The sequence below is a fragment of the Polyergus mexicanus genome, unplaced genomic scaffold, assembly GCF_030449975.1.
Source record: "Polyergus mexicanus isolate NDT 795.1 unplaced genomic scaffold, iyPolMexi1.0 SCAF_9, whole genome shotgun sequence".
NCBI lineage: Eukaryota > Metazoa > Arthropoda > Insecta > Hymenoptera > Formicidae > Polyergus > Polyergus mexicanus.
Genome location: NW_027223329.1, coordinates 1,478,773 through 1,499,333, shown reverse-complemented (window position 1 = coordinate 1,499,333; position 20,561 = coordinate 1,478,773). Strand labels below are relative to the sequence as shown.

Here is a 20,561-nt window from a genome sequence, read left to right as displayed (position 1 = left end):
TATCTTAACGAGTCCGTTTACGAGCCATTACGAAATTCGAAAATAAATACGATCAATATTATTTTGTAATGTTCTCGTACTATATTAAATACACAATAAAAGGTATATTTTAATGTACAAACTCTATTTATATTCCAACAATCGGATTAGAAATTTTTAATGAAAAATAAATTGATGCATTAATTTTACTATTATATTTATTATTGATTCGACATTAAGAAATTTCAAAAATTAAATTTGAAGTCGACAATAAATTGATTTAACTGAAAAAAATATTATAATTCCGATTGCAAAATAATTATAAATATTCGCGTTTGAATTTATCGTCTGTCTTAATGTGAAATAGCCAATGAATTCGTCACAGTATCTACCTTTGGAAGAGAAGACACCACGTGACATTTTTTACATATCGCCAGTTAATATTTATTAAATAAATAGCGTGAGTTAATATGCCGGTAGCGAGATCCCCGCGCGATTCTGCGGGCAGAAAGTCGCGCAGAAATGTCGCAGAGAAAGTATTTCCTTCGGGGTGGGTTTACCCGCCACTGCGAGGGTTCCCCTCGAGCGGAATTTTAATTTTTTCCCGAATCACCGCGCCGGCTGCTCCGTGCTTGCGACGCGAGGATATCGCGTAAGGAATTACGACGGAAGGGAATGAAAAGGGATGGAATATAGCCGCGAGCTGGCAGAGCCGACATATACGGGGGTTGGGGAGTAATTATTTAAATATACGTCGCCGGGAGCGAGAGCGCTTCGAGCGCGCGCGAGAATATTTCACAGCTCCGCGCCATATTACGCCAGTAACTTACGTCCAGGCCAGATGTTCCTCTCGGAGACGCCGGGATGGCGAACGAGAGGAGCCGAGCGACACGGCCTCGGTCGCCTTCGACGAGGCGCCGTCACGTGGTGATCGCCTCGAGAGAAGGGTAGATTTCGCCCGCGCGGAGGGATGAAACGGACAAGCGCGCGCGACGCCGCCGCCGTCGGCGTTGCCTGTTGTGCCCGATATTGATGTCAAGGTCCTTCATCTCGACCGTACTCTTCTCCTTCGGTCTGGCGCGCGCGCGCGCGAAATCAATAGGGATAAAACCATCTCCGATAGGCAGCCTCGTACAGTCGCCTCCACGGATCATCTCCGCCGTCGCCGTTACCGTCGACCCTGTCCGTCGGGAATTTGGGAAATCACATGCGTTGAGAATGGAGGATTTCAAAGGGGCCCGTTATATCCATTTACTTAATTTTCTTGGAAAAAAAACCTGCTCGAAACACTGCTCTTAGTAATTGATGATTACTAAAGGATATCTCGTAAGATTAATTTTTTGAATTATTATTATATCGCACATATAATTACCCACAAGGGATCACCGTTACGATAACAGACAATCGTTGAGTATAATTTATTTCGGTGTTACTTGTTATCAATTTTTCTGTCCAGATTACAGTTTCAAATATTTTCTCAGAAATCGCCATTACTTGAACTTTGGAAGCTAATCATGTTCTAGTATTAAAATTATGAAATTAAAAAGTAATCAGCTTCTGAGAATCTCATTTTTAGCGTATTGAATATAATAATAATTGCATAATTATATAGTCATATAATTATATAAGTATAAATTTGTGTACGAGTGTATCTATAATTCCTATAATCATCGCGAACTCAGCAATCATTGCAAAGTTGATCTTGTTAATTATCTAATAATAAGAATAATAATTTAATTTAATTATCTAATAATGTTAGTAATCATACGGATATATTTGTTAGAATTTTCAGAACTCTGACGATTATTGGTCATATCTAGGGTTGCACGAGACCCAAGACAAGACAATATTCGCAAAAATATTGTATTGGTCTTGAAAATTTTAATCTTGTCTTGGTCTTGAGAGGATTTTTGTATCAAAGATCTCGTCTTGTCTTGCCTTGCCTTGATTTTTATTAACAGTTTTTATTTAACACTAAATTATTTGTCAGTTTGATAAAAAACAGAAAATAGTAAGTATATCTGATGTCTTCTGTTATCCGAAGCGCCGAGCACGATTTTCGTTTGTTCTTTACTGCGTATGCTCACGTCTCGATTGTGCAGACGCAGTCTAAAAACTAAACCAAGTTCTTCTGCTGAACATGCAAACATATCCGAAAGTGATAATGAAAGTTCGGAAGTAAGTGCAGTTAAACAATGCACATAGAAAACTTATTTTAAGTATGAAACAAGAAACAATGAAAAAATCGGCGTATGTTTATTATGTCAAAAAGAAAATGTGACTAAAGAAATAAAAATGAAAAATAGTAACACTACTGGATTAAAAAAATATTTGGAAAAAGATCATAAAAAAGTATATGAAGATTTATTTGGATTAAAAGCAATGAAGAATAAAATATTGTCAGAAAAACAAAAAGCGATAGATATATTTTTAAACGTAAGTATTGAAATTAAACTTTATAAATTAAATAATATAAAATAATTAATTTGCGCTATTTTTATGTCACATTAAAGTGTGTAACGATAATGATGCGCAGACTCTTTAAATTAAAATTTTTTAAAGTTTTTAAATTTATAAATGTTTTCATTTACTAACAATAAATAAAATTTTTTGTCTTTCTCGCCTATTTCCATATTAATTAAAATCCATATTAATTAAAATCTCTGTTCAGAAATCGGGAACAATTAGATAACTTTTTTTAAAAACCAAGACTTCTCGATAAGATCAAGAATCTTGATAATTTGTTTTGGTATTGTCTTGATAATTAATTTAAAATCTTGTCTTGATCTTGTCTTGAAATTCAAGACAAGATCAAGACAAGACTAAAACTAGTCTTGGTATCTCGTGCAACCCTAGCCATATCCGTACGATCATCGATCATATCTTAAACAACTGAAAAAAGAACTGTTATAAAGCTCAAATCACTATTGAAGATTGAGATTGCATTGTGATTATGCATTCGAGATTAGAGCACAACCATAACCAGTATAGGACTCAACTGGTTTTATTCTCGTTAATTGAACTCCAATTTCCGATGCTTTATCACAATGCGATTTTAATTTCGGCAGCGTAAACTGATACGGGATTAATAATGGACGATGTAATCGTCGGAGCTGCTCGAATTTCTAGCAATTTACCACGTTCACTTTAGTAGTCTCGCGGTAGTAAACAACGCGCGACATAATCTTAATGGACAAATGCGAATAATATCCCTCCGGCGTTGTAAGCCCTGAAATCCGCATCCCTCGCGTAAACACTGTTATGGCCGGACAGTGTTACGGGCATGCGATGTAAAATTACGACGTCTCGCCGAACGGGTTACTCTGTCAGTTTGACGTAAGAAATGAGACCGAGAGACAAGTCGCGTCCCCTTCAAACAGGTGTATCGCGTTCTCTCAGCAAACTTTCAATTAAACGCATTTACTAAAAATTATTTTTATCTGCTTTGGCAGTCACACCTAATCAACGTGACACTCTTTTACGATCTTCGCTTGTTTTTTTTTTATCTCGGGGAGAATAGATGGAGTCCTGAGTCGCTTCTTATTATCGCATTCTTACGTTCGTGAGCTGGCGCGCGGCTACGCTTAATCACCGCGACTCTAATTCCAGTGTTATCACATGCAGCTTTTTTCGCCGATCCTTCCTTCCAGTGGGAGGCAGCCGTCGTGTGTGATAAATTATGCCTCATGTTTTCCCCTCTCGTCTCTCTCCGATTGTCCCCCTTTTTACGTATCTCTCTTTTTCCTTGCACTCATTTCATTCCTCTTTACAGTGCTTTCAGCGATACGAATCCTGTTTGTATCTGATTTTATGTAACCGCGATCATCTTAATGCTTCAACAATGACCTCAAAATCGCAATTCTTTTTTCTTGTTTTAACAAGACTTTATTAAATCGGATTTAAATCGATTAAAAAAAAAAAAAAAAAATTAAATTAAAAAAAACAAGATAAAGAGAAATACCAAGGAATATTCATTAATTTGTACCATATGATTCTCGCAGCGTCGTCATAAAGTTGATAAAAAAAATATTGTAATTAAAATCATGCTCTTTTACTAAAAATTTTAAGGAATAGCTGATAATCAGATGCTATTAAAGAGATTAATTCGGTATACAATATGGTCGATCTGCTGTTCTTCGTGTGTATATTGTTTTTCTTATCGATATAAATTAAAATGTAGTTATATAAGTGGATATATATGATGTAAGCTTGGTACATTGTGATGTTTGTGTACCTATACGATACATGATTATACGTCAGCTAAAATATGCAAAGGTAAAGCTTCTCGCGCACAAATTTACATAGAACTACGAGCATAGCATATAAGCGTCTTGACCAATGAGATATCCAGCATAAATTACGGGGGACAATATAGCAAGATTTATGTTATTAAACGTATCATTGGACTTTATATGGTATACGTATGCTAAGTTTTGTGCATGATAGAATTAACAGTCGATGAATTAAGTTCAATGTTTCCATTAACGATAGTAGGATTTAGATTGTACGGTCTGACTATAATAGTCCGTAACTACTTCATCTCGCATCTTTCGTTTGCAAAAATGAGATTATAAGATTTCTCTGCAATAATATAAGAAAATGATGCATTCAACGGTTTGTTAATAATTATCATACATTAACATTTTTTAGAGTTAATTATCTTTTGTCTATTCTAACAAAATTAGAAATTATGATCTTTCTCTTTTAAGTTAGAGTTAGAGCAATTATTTAATGAGTTGGATTTGATTCAATTATCAGGCATTATTATTTAAAATAGGACTATTAATTCTTACTTTGTCTTTTGTAAACGAGTAGAGTGACTCAGAGGCTATTAAATAAATAATGCCCTTCCTTCCTCATCGATCAAGTCGTGCAAAGCGATTTCGGCGGCAACAGGTGCAAGAGAAAAAAAAAGAGAGGCCGTATCGGTCCTGCGAGGTTTTTCGATTAATGGGGTAACCTGCGGGGTAGCATGATTCGCGCGGAGGAAAGAAGAGAGAAGTATAAAATTTCAGGAGCTTCGAAACTTCATGGACTTTGCGATCGATACTTCTGTGGGAATATGCTTACTGTCGCGTCGAAATTGCGGTCTTCTTATAAACTTTCGGCAAGCTTTCAGAGATCCAGAAATGAAACGAAAGATCTGAGGATGGTGAAGATTCGAGTTTTTATGATACAGATTCAGATAAGTAACCGCGAATATTGTCCTTTCTTTTTTTATGAAAACCGAATATATATCATTAACTAAGGAAGTAGTGAGTATATAGAATAGCAATTTAACGACAGGAATAGAAATATATTTGATAAAAAAACAAAAATATACCTAATATTGTATATAACGGTTGAGTAAAAAGTCATTGCATATTTTTTGTATGTTTTTCAAAGTCATTTATTTATATAAAGAACAAAGATCAATCAATGATATATTTTCCGTTTTGTTCGATGATCTTTTGCCATTTTTCGGTGAGCTTCATAATTCCCCGTTCGTAGAAGGACCTGTCTTTATTGGCGAAAAACTGAACAAGGTGCTGATTTACCTCATCTGAATTTAACGTTATTCCACGCAAGGAGTTTTGAAGAGAACGAAACAAGTGGAAGTCTGACGGCGCAAGGTCAGGCGAGTATGCTGGATGGGGCAACACATCCCATCCAAGCTCCAATAATTTTTGACGGGTCGCCAAAGATGTGTGTGGTCTCGCGTTGTCGTGATGGAACACAACTCTTTTACGATTGACGAGCTCCGGACGTTTCTGGATGACAGATTCGTTCAAACTGTCCAATTGCCGACAGTACACATCCGAATCGATTGTTCGGTTCCTTGGTAGGAGCTCAAAAAACACCACACCCTTCCAATCCCACCACACTGAGAGCATAACCTTCCTCTGATGAAGTTCTGCTTTTGAAGTCGTTTGAGGCGAATCATCACGTCGGGACCAAGACCGTTTGTGTTCCACATTGTTGTAAACAATCCACTTCTCATCACCAGTTATCATTCGTTTCAAAAAAGGATCGTTTTCTTCACGTTTCATGAGCATATCGCAGATGTTTATACGCGCCGTCAAATGAACTTCTTTGAGTTCATGAGGAATCCAAATATCGAGCTTGCTTACGTATCCCAGCTTCTTTAGGTGGACGTGAACACTTTTTTGACTGATCTTCAATGTTTCTGCAATCTCTCGTGTCGTGTAACGTGGGTTTAACTTGATCAATGCCTTTATTTTGTCGTCATCAACCTCGGTGGGCCTTCCTGACCGAGGAGCATCTTTGAGATCAAAATCACCAGCGCGGAATTTCTTGAACCAGTTTTGTCACTGACGTTCTTGTAGAGCATTGTCACCGTAAACTTTACGCAATTTTTCACAAACTTGACGCGCGTTCTTCCTTTTACGGAAGTAAAACAGTAAAATATGGCGAAAATGCACAGTTTGGTCTTCCATCTTCAACTTGTTGTAAAATCTCCAAAACTCAACCAAATCGCTCAATTTTTTTAGAATGAAGCTTAAACCGTCAGCTGTTAAACGATATATGACAAACATATGTGTGAATGACTCTAGTACTGCCAAAACTGAACTAATGCCATCCGTTGCAAAAATACGCAATGACTTTTTACTCAACCTCAATAATTAAATGTGCATTTCTTTATTTATTATTTACTTTATAATAAATTGTAAAAAATATGGAGACATTTTATATTTTTTTTCTTCGAATCAAATACAAATACTTATATCAATACAAAGCGCTTGGAGAAGATTTTGCAACACAGCGATAATTATGGTGTATTCTAGAATTCAAAGATATCTGTTATGTGATTGCATAATAAGATCCAATTATTCTTGCATTTCATGTAAATCTCTCGACGAAATACAGCTGTCATTTGATTTTCCGCGACGAGAATATTTCTCTATGAGCGACGAGATATAATTTTCCACAGTCATCCTGCCAAGTATATGTACGTCGTAAATTGTGCGATTCTCTCTCTTTCATGTACCTCATTTTTCCATTAATGTTCCCCCATTATTCGTATCCGCTCGGCTCCTTCCATCTATTGTCTCTTTCGTTCAACGAAAAATAGGCTCGCTTTCCTGACGTTTCAACTCTTTACGGCAATACTGGCCCCTATTGCTGCGCTGAAACGCTGCAACGTTTCAGACGTATTGTTCGCTTTCACACGCGTGTAACTTTTAACAAAAATGTCAAGCAAGTATTCGGATTAAATATCTCCGAACGCTTCTTTCTATACATCACTCACGGTAAAATTTAATTTCCTCAACGCTTTTATTTGTGTCCGCGTTGCAAGGGCGCTAAAAGCCCGCGCGTGTAGCTCGCAGTTGCGAAAACAGAGTGTTATTGCTGAGTCGCTCTGCCATAACGAATTTGCAAATTACTGTTATTGGAGTCCCTTAAATTCGCCGCTTGCACACAAGAGAGAGAGAGAGAGAGAGAGAGAGAGAGAGAGAGAGAGAGAGAGAGAGAGAGAGAGAGAGAGAGAGAGAGAGAGAGAGAGAGAGAGAGAGAGAGAGAGAGAGAGAGAGAGAGAGAGCGAGAGAGGTTTTCGCCTCGGCGCGACTGTATTTTCCGGTTTGTACGCGTAGTCGTAATCCAATTAAATGGTGATCGAAGTGCGGAAGAGAGACAATTCGAGAGACAGAGACAAAGAGAGAAAGAGAGAGAGAGAGAGAAAGAGACAGAGAAAATACCAAGGTGGATGTGCGGGTCACCCAGCGGCAAAAATGGCGGCTCCGTACCCAATTAGGCCGGCGGTAACAGCGTCGGTTTTGAAAAATTCGATTAGCCGCCACAATGCCCGTCGCTGAACTTCTGCCATTTCCGCTCCGCTTTTAGTCTGGCGAACGCGTCTTCCTACTCGTCCATCTTTCTCGATCGAGAACTCCTCGTCCGTTGTCAAGCGGCGACTCTTTTCCTCTCTGCGCCCCTCGAAAACCTCTTCAATTTTTCACCTTCGGGCTAAATATTTAGCTCGCCATTGGTGGTCGGAGGGTGAAAAACGACAAGGGTGGCAAGAGGGAAGAAAAGGGCTGGTCCGAGAGGTTTCCGGGGGTGCGAACAAAAGACGCAACCCTCGTCGTCTCAGAGGCACTCGCGCAGAAAGAAAAGGAGGGTCGTCGGCACGATTGCAGGCCTGAAGAAAACGAAAGAGAGAGAGACAGAGAGAAAAAGAGAAACAGGGGGAACGAGAAATAGATTTCGTCGCGGCGAGTCGGTGTTTTCTAATTTCCGCGCGCGCGAGGGTGGCGGATTCGTTTTCTTGCTGTGGTCGTTGTTTTCGGCGAAAGTATGCGGAGCGGATGATATTGGGCGCATCGAGTGTTCAGTGACCTGAATGAGACAGTGGAAATAAATTTTTTACATTCCAGAGAGGGATCGTCGAACTATTCGATAGCTACCGGGGTTAGTAACGCTTAATACACTCAAGGCATTATTAATTTGGATAATTTAAACTTCAGGAAGCGTAGATTGATAGCGAAAATCTTTATCCAATATACTTTAAGCAGACTTTACTTTAATATGGTATAAAGTCAGCTTGAACTTTTATTATACAAGAATCTTTAATACAAAAATTATTAAGAGATCGGTGCAAAATAATGTGTGCAACAGTTCTTTTGTTCTATACAGATTATTTAAATTATCTCTATTTTTCTTCAAATTTTTTTATTTTATTAAAAAAAGATTTAATCTTTCTCTTTATATTTGACGCGCGCCTGTTTCTTGTCTATAAAGGAAAAATGTTATGACTGACATATTTCAGTCTTTACTACTGTTGGCTCCTATAATTCTGCGTATTCTTGTTGGCGAATTGAATGTTTCAGAGAGAAAGAATAGAAATAATAACAGAAAATTATACGGCTTGGAGAGATAATATTTAAATATTTTTCTGTGCATTTATAATTCACAGCTTTTTTTTTTTTTTTTTTAAATTAAGGCATGATTAAATACTGTGGGCCGCTCCTTGGCGGCGACGAAACGTGTGTATCAAGTTCCTTTTTAAATTTAGAGTGTACGTTCATTGAGGTAGTATTATATTTTCTACAACGGATTACCACGTTCAAGCGTCGCAACGGATATCGGATTTTTCCGCGTGTTTGATCGAGGTTAACCTGAGTTAACAACGTAGAAACAGCACGACAACTTTTCTTTCTCGAGCGATAAACGTAATGACATTATGTAGTTATACATATAATGACGATGCATGTATATGCATTTAGTATGTTCTGGAATTAATATTGTTTTTTTTTTTAATCAATATATGCAGAAGATTCAATATATTAATTAATTAAAAATTTACTTTTTTCGACAAACATTTTATTGGACATCAGCTTTTATCGTTGCTTTTGAACTTTTAACGTTATTACATGTGTACATGTTATTATATAATTTTAGCTGAAATATGTTTAATCTATAACATGTTTTACATTTTTACCGACAAAGACATTTATGAGATTATTTTTTTTTTATTTTATCTAAATAAAACTTGATTAAAAAAGGGAAAAATAATTTTAAAAAATTAAAATAAAATCTTCGGTATAAAAAAAACGAGAACAATGACGAACAACAAACGAGAACAGTAGACATATTAAATATATAATCATACTATAGGTCGATAGAAATCAGAATTCCTTATCGTAAAAACGTTGCGATGAAACAAGTAAATGCGATTGGAAATGATTGCATTGTATTTGCCCTATTTCTCGAATAGCGTGTTCTTCATTATCGAATCGAATTAATGCCCGAAACTATTTCCTTACATTTCTCATTTTGCGCTATGTTGCGTTTTCCTACTTTCGTTATTACGTCAAATGAATATAATTATATCGTGTATTGCCAATTTACTGATTTGGCATTTCTATCGAAGATAGAACAGACTGATTCTGTCGCATGCTAATGGAACCCCCATACTTACGACGGCGTGTCATTGTACTTTGGAATTGTAATTTGCATTTATTATCTAGAGTTTCGGTATGTCCTACATCGAAATCTCTGACGTCCCCTAACTTCCCGAAAGACTAATTATTTCGTTAATGAAGACAGATAAGTTCGGTTAAGATTCATAAATTTATGAACGTCCCATCGAATTTTCTTTTCATAAGAGGGAGGTGACATATAATTCTTTTCCCATATATTTATCATTTTTTCTCCAATGTTATTATTTATAGAATAATACGAGTAATCGAAATAATCAACTCGCGAAACACTGTTGTTAATTAGCTGAAATAATACTACAACAATTAGACGTACGTAACAACATCGTTTAAATTAAATTTAATCATGCTCAAGTTTAATTAGCACGAAGAAACCACCAGCTGTAATAGTGTCAATTTGTTTATATATACATATATATATATGTAAAATTGAGAGGATATAAAATATACACCGTACGTTCAGGGCTTAACATTGAAAATCTTGGCCGATTATTGTGTTCCTTACACTACCACAAATGAAAGAAATTATTCAAGCGTTATGGAGAGTATCTTAGAGCATAATGGTTCAGCGATTCCAATGGCAATTGATAATTAATGATAACGATGCAACGATTTAATAACTCATTCGCAATCAATGTAACATTTCGAACAAACCGATGATAGTTAATATCGAGCGGTTAGACGATATTTGTTCGGCGGTTGGTAATAATTAACGCATTTCCAAGTCGTTACAATGAGTCGTTGCATAATTACATCGCGTGTAATTATAGCGGCATGTGCGGTTACGATACATATTTGTAAAATCTAATTCGTACTCTGGTGCACAGAGAGAGGGACTGGTCGATGACTTTTTTAATTTTTTAATACGAGAGGAAGGGGGAAGAGGATAAACTATGTATCACTAAACTGTCTCTTGACAGAAGCTCTTCCTTGACATTATTATTCTGACTTGTAGTCTCGAGAAACTCGAGGATCTTCGGTCCAAAATCCTCCAAGGGAAGCTCGAAGTTCCCCAATATAATCCATGGAATCCCTTTACCTAATTCCCAAATACACTCGGAATGTCATGATCTACTGTTCGGCCATATATTCGTCATGTTACCGCATTCGCGATGAAACAGAAGCGTAAGTGCACTCAATTAGATGGTCGTTATCAATGTGACAAGAGATCGATTTCTTTTGGTTTTTCGAATTTTGTTTACGTTTGAATAGTTTGATTATTTTAATTGCATAGTACACGAAGCGCATATATACATTACAATATTTTATGTTAGAGAAAATGATTTTCATACACATTGAACCGTAATTATATCTATTTTTGGATGTAAAAGTCTATTTCGTTAAACTTGATTAATTTTTATTTTTTAGTTTAATTAATTATATTTACTTATTATTGAAAAGACGAAAAGAATCAATTAAAATAAGATGAGATGATTGGTAAAGTTGTGTTTACAAATGCACGTTATCTCGATATAGTATACATACATATATCTATATTTGAAAAAATATTAATTATCAAATATTTTAAAATTAATACGTCCAAAAAAAAAAACATATATGATTGTAATCCTAAAATCACTGAAGAGTAATATGTTTTCATTTAAAGATATTTTTGTCCGATATATTCCCGTATTAGAAATTTTACATATTCGAGAGGAAAATATATACAGGTTTATGAACTTTTATATACTAGCGTATTCTTACTCTATACGGTAGCTCTATGTACGTTTCTACTACGGGAAAGAGCCGCTCGCATCTTGTGCAATCTATGCACTCGACCAAGTTTACTCGCCGCACTGCAGTGGCAATGACTCGGCTGCTGCGCGCCTTCTCGCGCCAAGGGTGGATTTCTCCCCACCTGTTCTGTTCCGTTCGAAATGATTTTCCGAGAGCCTCGCGCGTACATGATTTTCGCCGCTACACACGCGCTTGACACACGCTCTTTCTCGCGCATCCACACACGCACGTACTGCAGACGCTCTTATTAACACGTATACGTATATACATCGTCGTACCTGACAGGTATATCCCGATGATATACGCATGTATTGGTTTTTTTTTTTATTCGTTTTCGCTTCTTCCGATCCCTTCGCGATTCCCTGGCAAACGGCCAGGATCGCAGTTCGCGTCCGAACCAGGACGCGGACTCTGAAGTTCGACGCGCGGCCCCGTTAGGCAGCACCCATTCTAAAATGAATTTTTCTCTCTCCTTTTCTATCTCCTTGTTCCTTTTTCTGTGCGAGATGTTCCGGTAGAATGAGGCCACGCCGTCAAAGTTGAGAAAGCCGCGCGTACTTTTCTGAGCGAATGCGTGATTTTTTGAAACGCGACGTTTCCATAAAAATAATAAATAGATAAATTGATGGAGATATTTTTGTTTATTGATCTTCTATAATTTTAAAAAATCCGTGTACATAATATAATATAGTTGAACAACTTTTGATTGGCTATGCTATAATTATCTTATTCGGTTAATCAAATTTATCTTTTAAGATGAAGAGAAATGATTTATGTAATCTATAAATGAAATAAAAGGAAAATTTTGCTTTTTATCGCGGACGATATGTATGTTGTGTAACAAGGAGCAGGATGATTGATCGAGGAAGAGAAAAATCATGTAAAATTCAAATGTAATTCTATTCTCTTTCGTTTACTCGACGACACGGTTGATATAATCGTGAAATTCTATATATATTTAATACTTTTAATGAGATACATCTATATGAAATATAATCATTATCGCGCTGAATCCGCGGCATTAGATTTTCATAGATTTGTCATGAACGTATGTTAGCATCTCGTGGGAAATAACAGGAAGGACTTTGCGTTCGCAGGACTTCGCGAAACATATATAATGCACTTTCGTCTGCATATTCATTACGAACGTCTCATGGAGGCTCGTTTATTCTCGCATAATCGTAAAGACTTTGACGCAATATTGGTCGGCTTTTTTCTTCCGAAGAAACTTGGATAAAATCTACAAACTATATTTCTTTTCTGATTGTGTGTGTGTTTCTTCATCCCCCCCCCCCTCCGCCATCTCTTTTCTTCCCTTTTCCCGCACTATTCTTTGATTCTCCGCAAGAGATTTCACGGACAGTTTCGTCGCACGTAAAAGATGAAACGCCAACAGAAACGGCAGACAGCGGGACGAGGTCTCAAAGCTGGAAGCTGCTTGTGAATTTTTCAGATCACAGTGAATTACCTCTGACAGCAGGTACGGACGGAATCTCCTAGGAAGAGCCCATCTTACGGATGGGCAGGTCGCGCGATTCGTAATGATTCGATGAACTTTCACGTCCGTGGGGATTACGTATTTATCCCGAGTCGGAACATATAGCAAAGTTGATTGTATCTTGAAGACAATTGACTCGAGCACAATTCAGACGACAAATCAAAAATTTGATGAAAATATGGTCGTCGAGAATAGATCGAGAGAATTTATTAGAAATTCCGATAAAGAATTTTTTGATTATTTGATTTCTATGTTAAATCAATCGCTAATAATCTTTTAAAATATAAATATAAACAAATTTTTCTTCTGCACGAATTAAATGATTTGCGCCATTTTATATTTACATTATTGTAATAGTAATTGAGAGATTGGAATAATATATGTTACAAGAATTTTGTGTCTCGTTAAGAAATAAGTAAAAGCAAATATTTTCGTCAATAACATTTATCTTGATAATTAATTAAAATGCATCATAAAAGGTATTTTGCAACAACGAAAAAATAGCATGCTTTTATAATTCTCTAGTAGGATTACAATTCTTACTCTATAAAGGTATTAACTTAAGGGCTTTAAATTTGCATCTCGGACTTTGTCGTCTTTTGTAAGTTTTATGAATACGTTAGCAAATTAGCTCGTCGCAACGATGACGCTGAATGCATTAGAATGTTTCATAGGCGAGGCGAAACGAACATGTAACGTAACAATTACACGATTCATTCCTCGTGTAAAGCACCTATTCCAAGTTTTTTACTTTAAATTTTGTAGTTGTATATTTTAAAACACATATTACAGATGAACAGAACTTTTTAATTATGATGTATTTTTTCTTGTATTCCCTAGATTTTTAAAACTTTGTAAGATATATAATCCGAAAATTTGAGATGAAACAACTTATAATGTTCCGAGGAAACTCGGTTGCGAACAATGTCGATCCAATTATATATTAGGTGTACAACTTTGCTTCCGCCGTTTTTCTATAGATGGCTTTAGCGGTAAGTAGTGGTCGAAATAAATAGATCATAGACGTCATGCAATAAACTTGGGCATCTGTCAACATAATCCCATAGAAACATTAGTCGATTTGTGTCTGCGTCATAAAGTTATTCTCGATTGAGAATGTCAGTTTACGAGCCAAATTCTCGTCATTTGCGGGAGGTTTTAATTTTCTGCTTCAATATGAAGAAATCTGCGGCTGAGGCTCATCGAATGCTCTCAAATACATATGGTGAAGCCGCTATTAGTGAAAGAACGTGTCGTGAGTGGTTTCAACGCTTCGAGAACGGTGATTTTCACGTCGAAGACCGGCATAGCGGTGGAAGAGAGAAGGTTTTCGAAGATGCAGAATTGGAGGCATTACTTAATGAAGACTCGAGTCAAAGTCAAAAAGAATTGGCACGATCATTGGGAGTGACTCAACAAGCAATAACCAGTTTTTTACAATAAAGCCTCGAATTTCGGGAAAAAAAACGGTGGAAGCAAAGTTGTACACCTAATAGTTATAGTTGTCATTTACGACAGAAAAATCTACAATCTCATCATTATGCTTTATATCTGGAGATGTATCATTTTTTTTTCCCCTTATTTATGAAGGCTCACAAATGGCTCTCCATCTCTCATCGCGAAACGTTTGCGAACAGAGAAGCATCCCTCTCTCGCAGAGTCGTCCTCGACAAAACGCAATATCGCATCGCGATTACAAACGCGCGTGCACGCACTTGTGTAACAAGCGCGATATTACACATGATTCGCAACAAAGCCCAGGATTTCGTCATTGCGCCCTAATCGAAATGTTCCTATCATTACAATCGGCAACAAATCGAAACTACACAATGAACGAAATAAAATTCCTTATTTCTTTTTCTGCAATTAACTTTATAATAAATATAGATAACAACAAGCGTTTTGTACGATAACACAAATATTATCTTCACGAGCGCTAAATATATCCTTAATCAGAACGCATGTCACTTTTTTCAAAAAAAGCCTTCGCTCGACGATGCATACATATATATTGGTAAATACCAGGGGTGAACTCACCTGATAGTCCATGTAATTCCCGTAGCCCATGTGGTTGCATGTGCAGGCGCAGGCCTGAATGTGCCTCCGCATGTCGAGCTCGACCTCCTCACCGCACACACCTCTGCTCGTCGCCATCATCGTATCCCCCATGCAATAGCCACCGGTGCAATACATCCTTGGATCACTTTGATCCAGGTAACCCCCACCGGTGTCGTCGTATCCGAGTCCGCTGGTGCACCTGGAATCCGAGGCGTATCCCACCCGGGACTGAGGACGCTCGTCGTAGCCCAGTCTAGACTGGGACCGATGAAATGTCGAGGATACATCCTGAAAGGAAAAGGAAATATAAATCACATTTTTTTTTTTTTTTGACAATTCTTTTTTGAAAACGTATTAAATTTTTTTTTTATTCGGGATTGAATTTTAAGAAAGATACGTGCATAAATTAATCAATCATTCGCACGCTTCAAAGATTTACTTACATAAATCATAAATTTGCCTAATTTCGTCGAAAGCATAGATAATCTTGTTGTGCTTTAAATACATAGCCTTATTTAGTTAGTTTTATATTTATATATCTATAATCAGGACTTAATTTTTTTAATGAACCCGTTTTAAATAGCAAGAATTTTGATTTCTTACTCGTAGAACTTTTGCTGTTTATAAAGAATTATTATTTTATGCCATGTATAAACAATATAAATATAATCTGTTATAAGAATAAACAACAAACAACACAAATGAGAAGTCAGTCGAACATAAATTCGCGTTTGATCGCAACGTTGTTCTGCGTTGTATTGCTTCATTGATTAAAACGAGTGATATGTATTTTTTATAGTTTCGATAAAAACTCTAATTAGTTGTAAATACAAAAAATATCGACTGAAAATAATTTGGAAATAAAATTGTTTTTGGCATATATTATCGGGGAATAAAGTCTTCTGCGAATGAAATTGAATCGTGATAAAAAAAAAATTTTTAAATTGATATTCTCTTTCTACCTATACTATTATAAAATATAAAATAAAGATCGACAAAAAATTAAACATGAGTATATAATTATTAATTCCTTTCCAAGATTAACACGTAATAAAAAAAAGTAAAAAATAGATTATTTTTAACTGAAACATTTTTTTTTTTGCGTTTCGGATACATCTGCCGAAAGCAATTCGGCCGATTAATCTATTTGAATATATTCGTAAATTATTTTAAAATACATTTAATTGCAAAATCTTAAAATATCTGTGCGTGTACGGATCGTTACACGGTTTTTTTTTTTTACAAATGCATATTCTTGTTTTAAATTTTCTTCGAATAGATATCCGTTAAAGATTAAACGTATCGCGAAAACGTATAAAGGGAAGGAAATTTTATTCTCTTGTTTATTCTTCTGGTACATTTGCGATTACCGCGAATATCGCAATGCTCCATGGCTTACGAATCGTCGTATTCCTCACAGTATGCGCTGCATTCTCGTTCGATATGAGTAATAGTGAGACGACCGTCATCGTGAAACGCCCGGCGTTGTATAGCCGCGTTATCTTTACACTCCGCTTCGATACGGGGGCCTTCCCCTAACAGTAAAGTATCGATATCGTTAAAATAAGCGAAACGTATGTGCACGGCCTTTGAAGCCATGTACAGGATCCTGAAATTCGCCTGGTAACGTTTCGTCGTCATCGCCATACGATTCTAAACGATAGAGACTGTAAAAGCAGAGTTGGCACCTACCTCCGCGATTTCACGAATGGAGAAAAATACCTCAGCTGACACTTTCAATCGACAGTTTGCCGATTTCTGGAGATTTGCATTCGAATCGGTGAATTTTGTAAACTCTATCAAGTCTCGAGGAGGTTTATTATATCTGGGAAGGAGATTATATATATATTTTACATAACAATATAATAATATCTCTCTCTTTCTATCTCTTAATTTTTTTATTCCATAATTATATACACAGAATTTTTTATTAAAATTCACTAAAAAAAATGAACTAAAACATATATTATTATTTATGATAGATAAAATAGCTACAATAAAATTATTCTCAAAAATCCATATCTCTTTCATATTGAAAAAATTTTGTGTTTTTAATTAAATCGCTTTATATTTTGTAAAATTTTGAAGATTTATCTAACTTTGCTGTAATAAAATCTTTTTATCTAGAAATGAAAGCGTATAATGCGGCATAGGAAGCTTAAGTAGAGAAAATGCACGTTTAGGGAACCATCTGCGATGATATCGCTCGGAAAGGAAACATTGAGGAATAGACGGATGATCTGCACGTGATCGCTTTGTATATGCGTTACGCATCCGCGAAATTGCATCCGTAGGCGATGCGGCCGGCGACTAGCAATGCTAAAATTTAATAGGATATTGATATATATATATATATATACTTTTACTTTTTTTATATAAAATACTGACATTTATATCAAGTATCGACATTTTCTATACATACCATATACTCGATATTTCCTTCATGTATATTCATATCGATGTTATTTGCGATAGACAAGAGGGAAGACTTTTCGCGGCAATTAAATTCATAAAAGTCGATGCAGATTAACATCTCTATTCGAGCGTTTCGAATATAATATCCTTTATTCTCAATTGTGATCGTAAAGATAAATAACTGATGATGAAAATTAGTTCAGTTTAGAAAGAACAAAGTATCGATATTCCAATACTACTTCATTTATGTCAATTCAGGTGAAAAATTGATAACGAACGCGGGAGTTAACATCGATTTATCCTCGACGGCGTCGATTTTCGCGCGGTTCAGCGAGATTTCGTGATCCGTCTTTTCAGCGAGAACAGCCTCCGCTGAATCGATAGTCTGCGGATGTAGCTTGGAGAGCTGAAGCACCGGGCCAAATCAATTTTTGAATACCGAAAATCCTATAATGGCTCTCGGAAGATTCCTGCGGCCAAGTTGAAGCCGGGCCCCGCGCCGAACTTGCGCGAGCTGAGAAACTCCGTGACTCGTTCGGCGGCTATTATGGATCTTCGTCTCGTGGACGCGAGATGAGGGACGAAAGGTTCATTTCCATTTTTACAAACACGTGTGCCATATTCATAAGCGCGTCGAATTGACAGAAAAAAATAAAGCCGATCATGAATAGCAACGCGACGCTTTTAGCGGCGACGCCGCATTAAACTCCCAGGGTATTTCGGGAGCGTATTTTTTTTCCCTTCGCTCTACGTTCCGCTTGGAAAGTTCTAATTGTAATTATTTGTGCTTCTCTGTGCTGCGTTAAAGTGTTATAATTTACGTGCTCCAAAATTTTGCTAGCAGAAATGTTACAGGCATATTGTCTGTTACCAATTTAGAATTCAGCGTGTAAAATTTTTGATTAAACGCTATTCTACACATGATATTATTCTTCTATTATTTTGCTTACTAATTTAAGCGAAAATATAGCGAATTTTTGCCTGCATGAGTAATATTCAATCTTCATACGGTAACTTGATTACAATTTATTACATTTTAAATATTTTAATTGTATCGCAATGACAATATCCCTTGTGTATATCTCGCGTGTATAATGAAGCGCGATATTTTCATTTCGAGAAATAATTTTCCTTATTCGTTTTTATCGTTTAATATCTGAAAGAATAGCGAATATTGAAAGCATGAAAAGTACTCGCGATTTATATTATCGATAGCGACCGTTTCAACTCATTGAATCATGGTGATCTTAAAGTCTGCTCTTCCCGCGCTAACTAAGCTCCTATTTCCCTGGAATGGGCAAATTCAATTTTCGCCGTTCGATAATCATAAATACCAGGCTCCGGCAGTGCGTTCGTTATAAAATGCCAAACTCGTTCGATTTTATTAGATAATTATCGCGTAATATTTGCACTTGGACGCGATATTAAATTTAATCAACATCGAGACGTATGGCGGCGAAATATAATATTAGACTTTGTTGCAAACTGCAATTAATCGCTTTCATATGAATTGTATAATGGTAATTTCATGTCTATCAATATAAAATCGAAAATTTCAGTTTTAACGAAATATCTTTACCTCACACATACATATATATATATATATATATATATATATATATATATATATATATAAAATATATTCTATTTACATTACATATACAGAGTGTCCCATTTTAAAGGACCCACTCAAATATCTCAGAAACACTGCGTTAAATCGAAAAATGTTTCAAACAAAAGTTGTGTGGATTCAAGGGGGCCATAAGATGGTGACAATAATTTGACCTTGGAAAATCATTTGAAGGTCATGTGAAGGTCAACTTTAAAATCTTAAATGGAAACCCCCATTTTTTATTTAGTATTCTTGTAGCTGACATCGAGAGCTTTCCAAAACACTATAATAAAGTATTTTTTTATTAAGTACTTTTTGAGTTATTTTATATTTTTATCTGACATATTTTGATATAAAAAATAAAATATTTCGTAAAATATTCAGTTTTCGATAATTTTACCGTAATTTTACCTTCAAATGATTTTCCAAGGTCAAATCATTGTCACCATCTTATGGCCCCCTTGAAGCCACACAACTTTTGTTTGAAACATTTTTCGATTTAACGCAGTGTTTCTGAGATATTTGAGTGGGTCCTTTAAAATGGGACATCCTGTATATTGTACACATATACATAATACAAATATGTACAAAATATATAAAGGTACAAACGCAGAAATAGAAAATATTCCATTTTTGCAATATAAATACAACGTTTTCGAATTGCACAGCTATTTATTTATTTCAATAATACTTCACATATGTAATTTGATTAATGTCACTGCACAATAATGTAGTGTTATAATTGTAACGTATTGTATTAATATCAAATAAAAAAGCTATATTGTTGAAATTTTTAAAGAAATGCACAATTCATTGTTGAGATTGCCTGTTTGCCATTAGTGATTGGATATTCAGAACTTTTTTATAAGTTTTATAAAAAATTTTAATTTTTTAATTAACAATAGCTGTTAGTGATTTATGCAAATATTCGCAACCATATTCAGCGATTACGATGTCAGCGGTCTCTCATTTTGTCAGCACAGTTACAGAATAACAAAATAACGCGCCAACTAATAAGAGCATTTGTTTAGCATTAATAGTCAAATGCTATTGTAACTATACAATGTAAATTACTGATAGAAGTGCTTATACTTAAAATATTGACGCTGGCAACAGTGTTACAAATAGTGAATTGTCAACACGAACATATTGATTCTCGTATATAATTAGTTAATAATTTTGATGTTAATGATATCCAATGCGTTTACACTTATTGTTAACAATTGAATTTCCTTGTAATATCTAAAAAAATATTATTTTCTTTTAAATATAATTAATCGATTCAACTACCCCATACAAGTACTCTGCGTTGATACCACTGCTT

General features: G+C 35.7%; 2 protein-coding genes across 3 annotated transcripts in view; one reads left to right on the top strand and one right to left on the bottom strand.

Annotated features, from left to right (window-relative positions):
* The window catches only part of LOC138936051 (dipeptidase 1), a 96,478-nt gene extending 81,047 nt beyond the window's left edge, over window positions 1-15,431 (bottom strand). For both annotated transcript variants that reach the window (XM_070301107.1, XM_070301108.1), the window contains exon 1: window positions 15,190-15,431. In XM_070301107.1, coding sequence (XP_070157208.1) covers window positions 15,190-15,345 — 156 coding nt within the window. In that variant the 5' untranslated portion in view covers window positions 15,346-15,431. The remainder of the gene's footprint in view (window positions 1-15,189) is intronic.
* Window positions 1-20,561, top strand: part of LOC138936379 (uncharacterized) — a 406,360-nt gene that overhangs the window by 160,743 nt on the left and 225,056 nt on the right. The gene's annotated exons all lie outside the window — the stretch shown is intronic.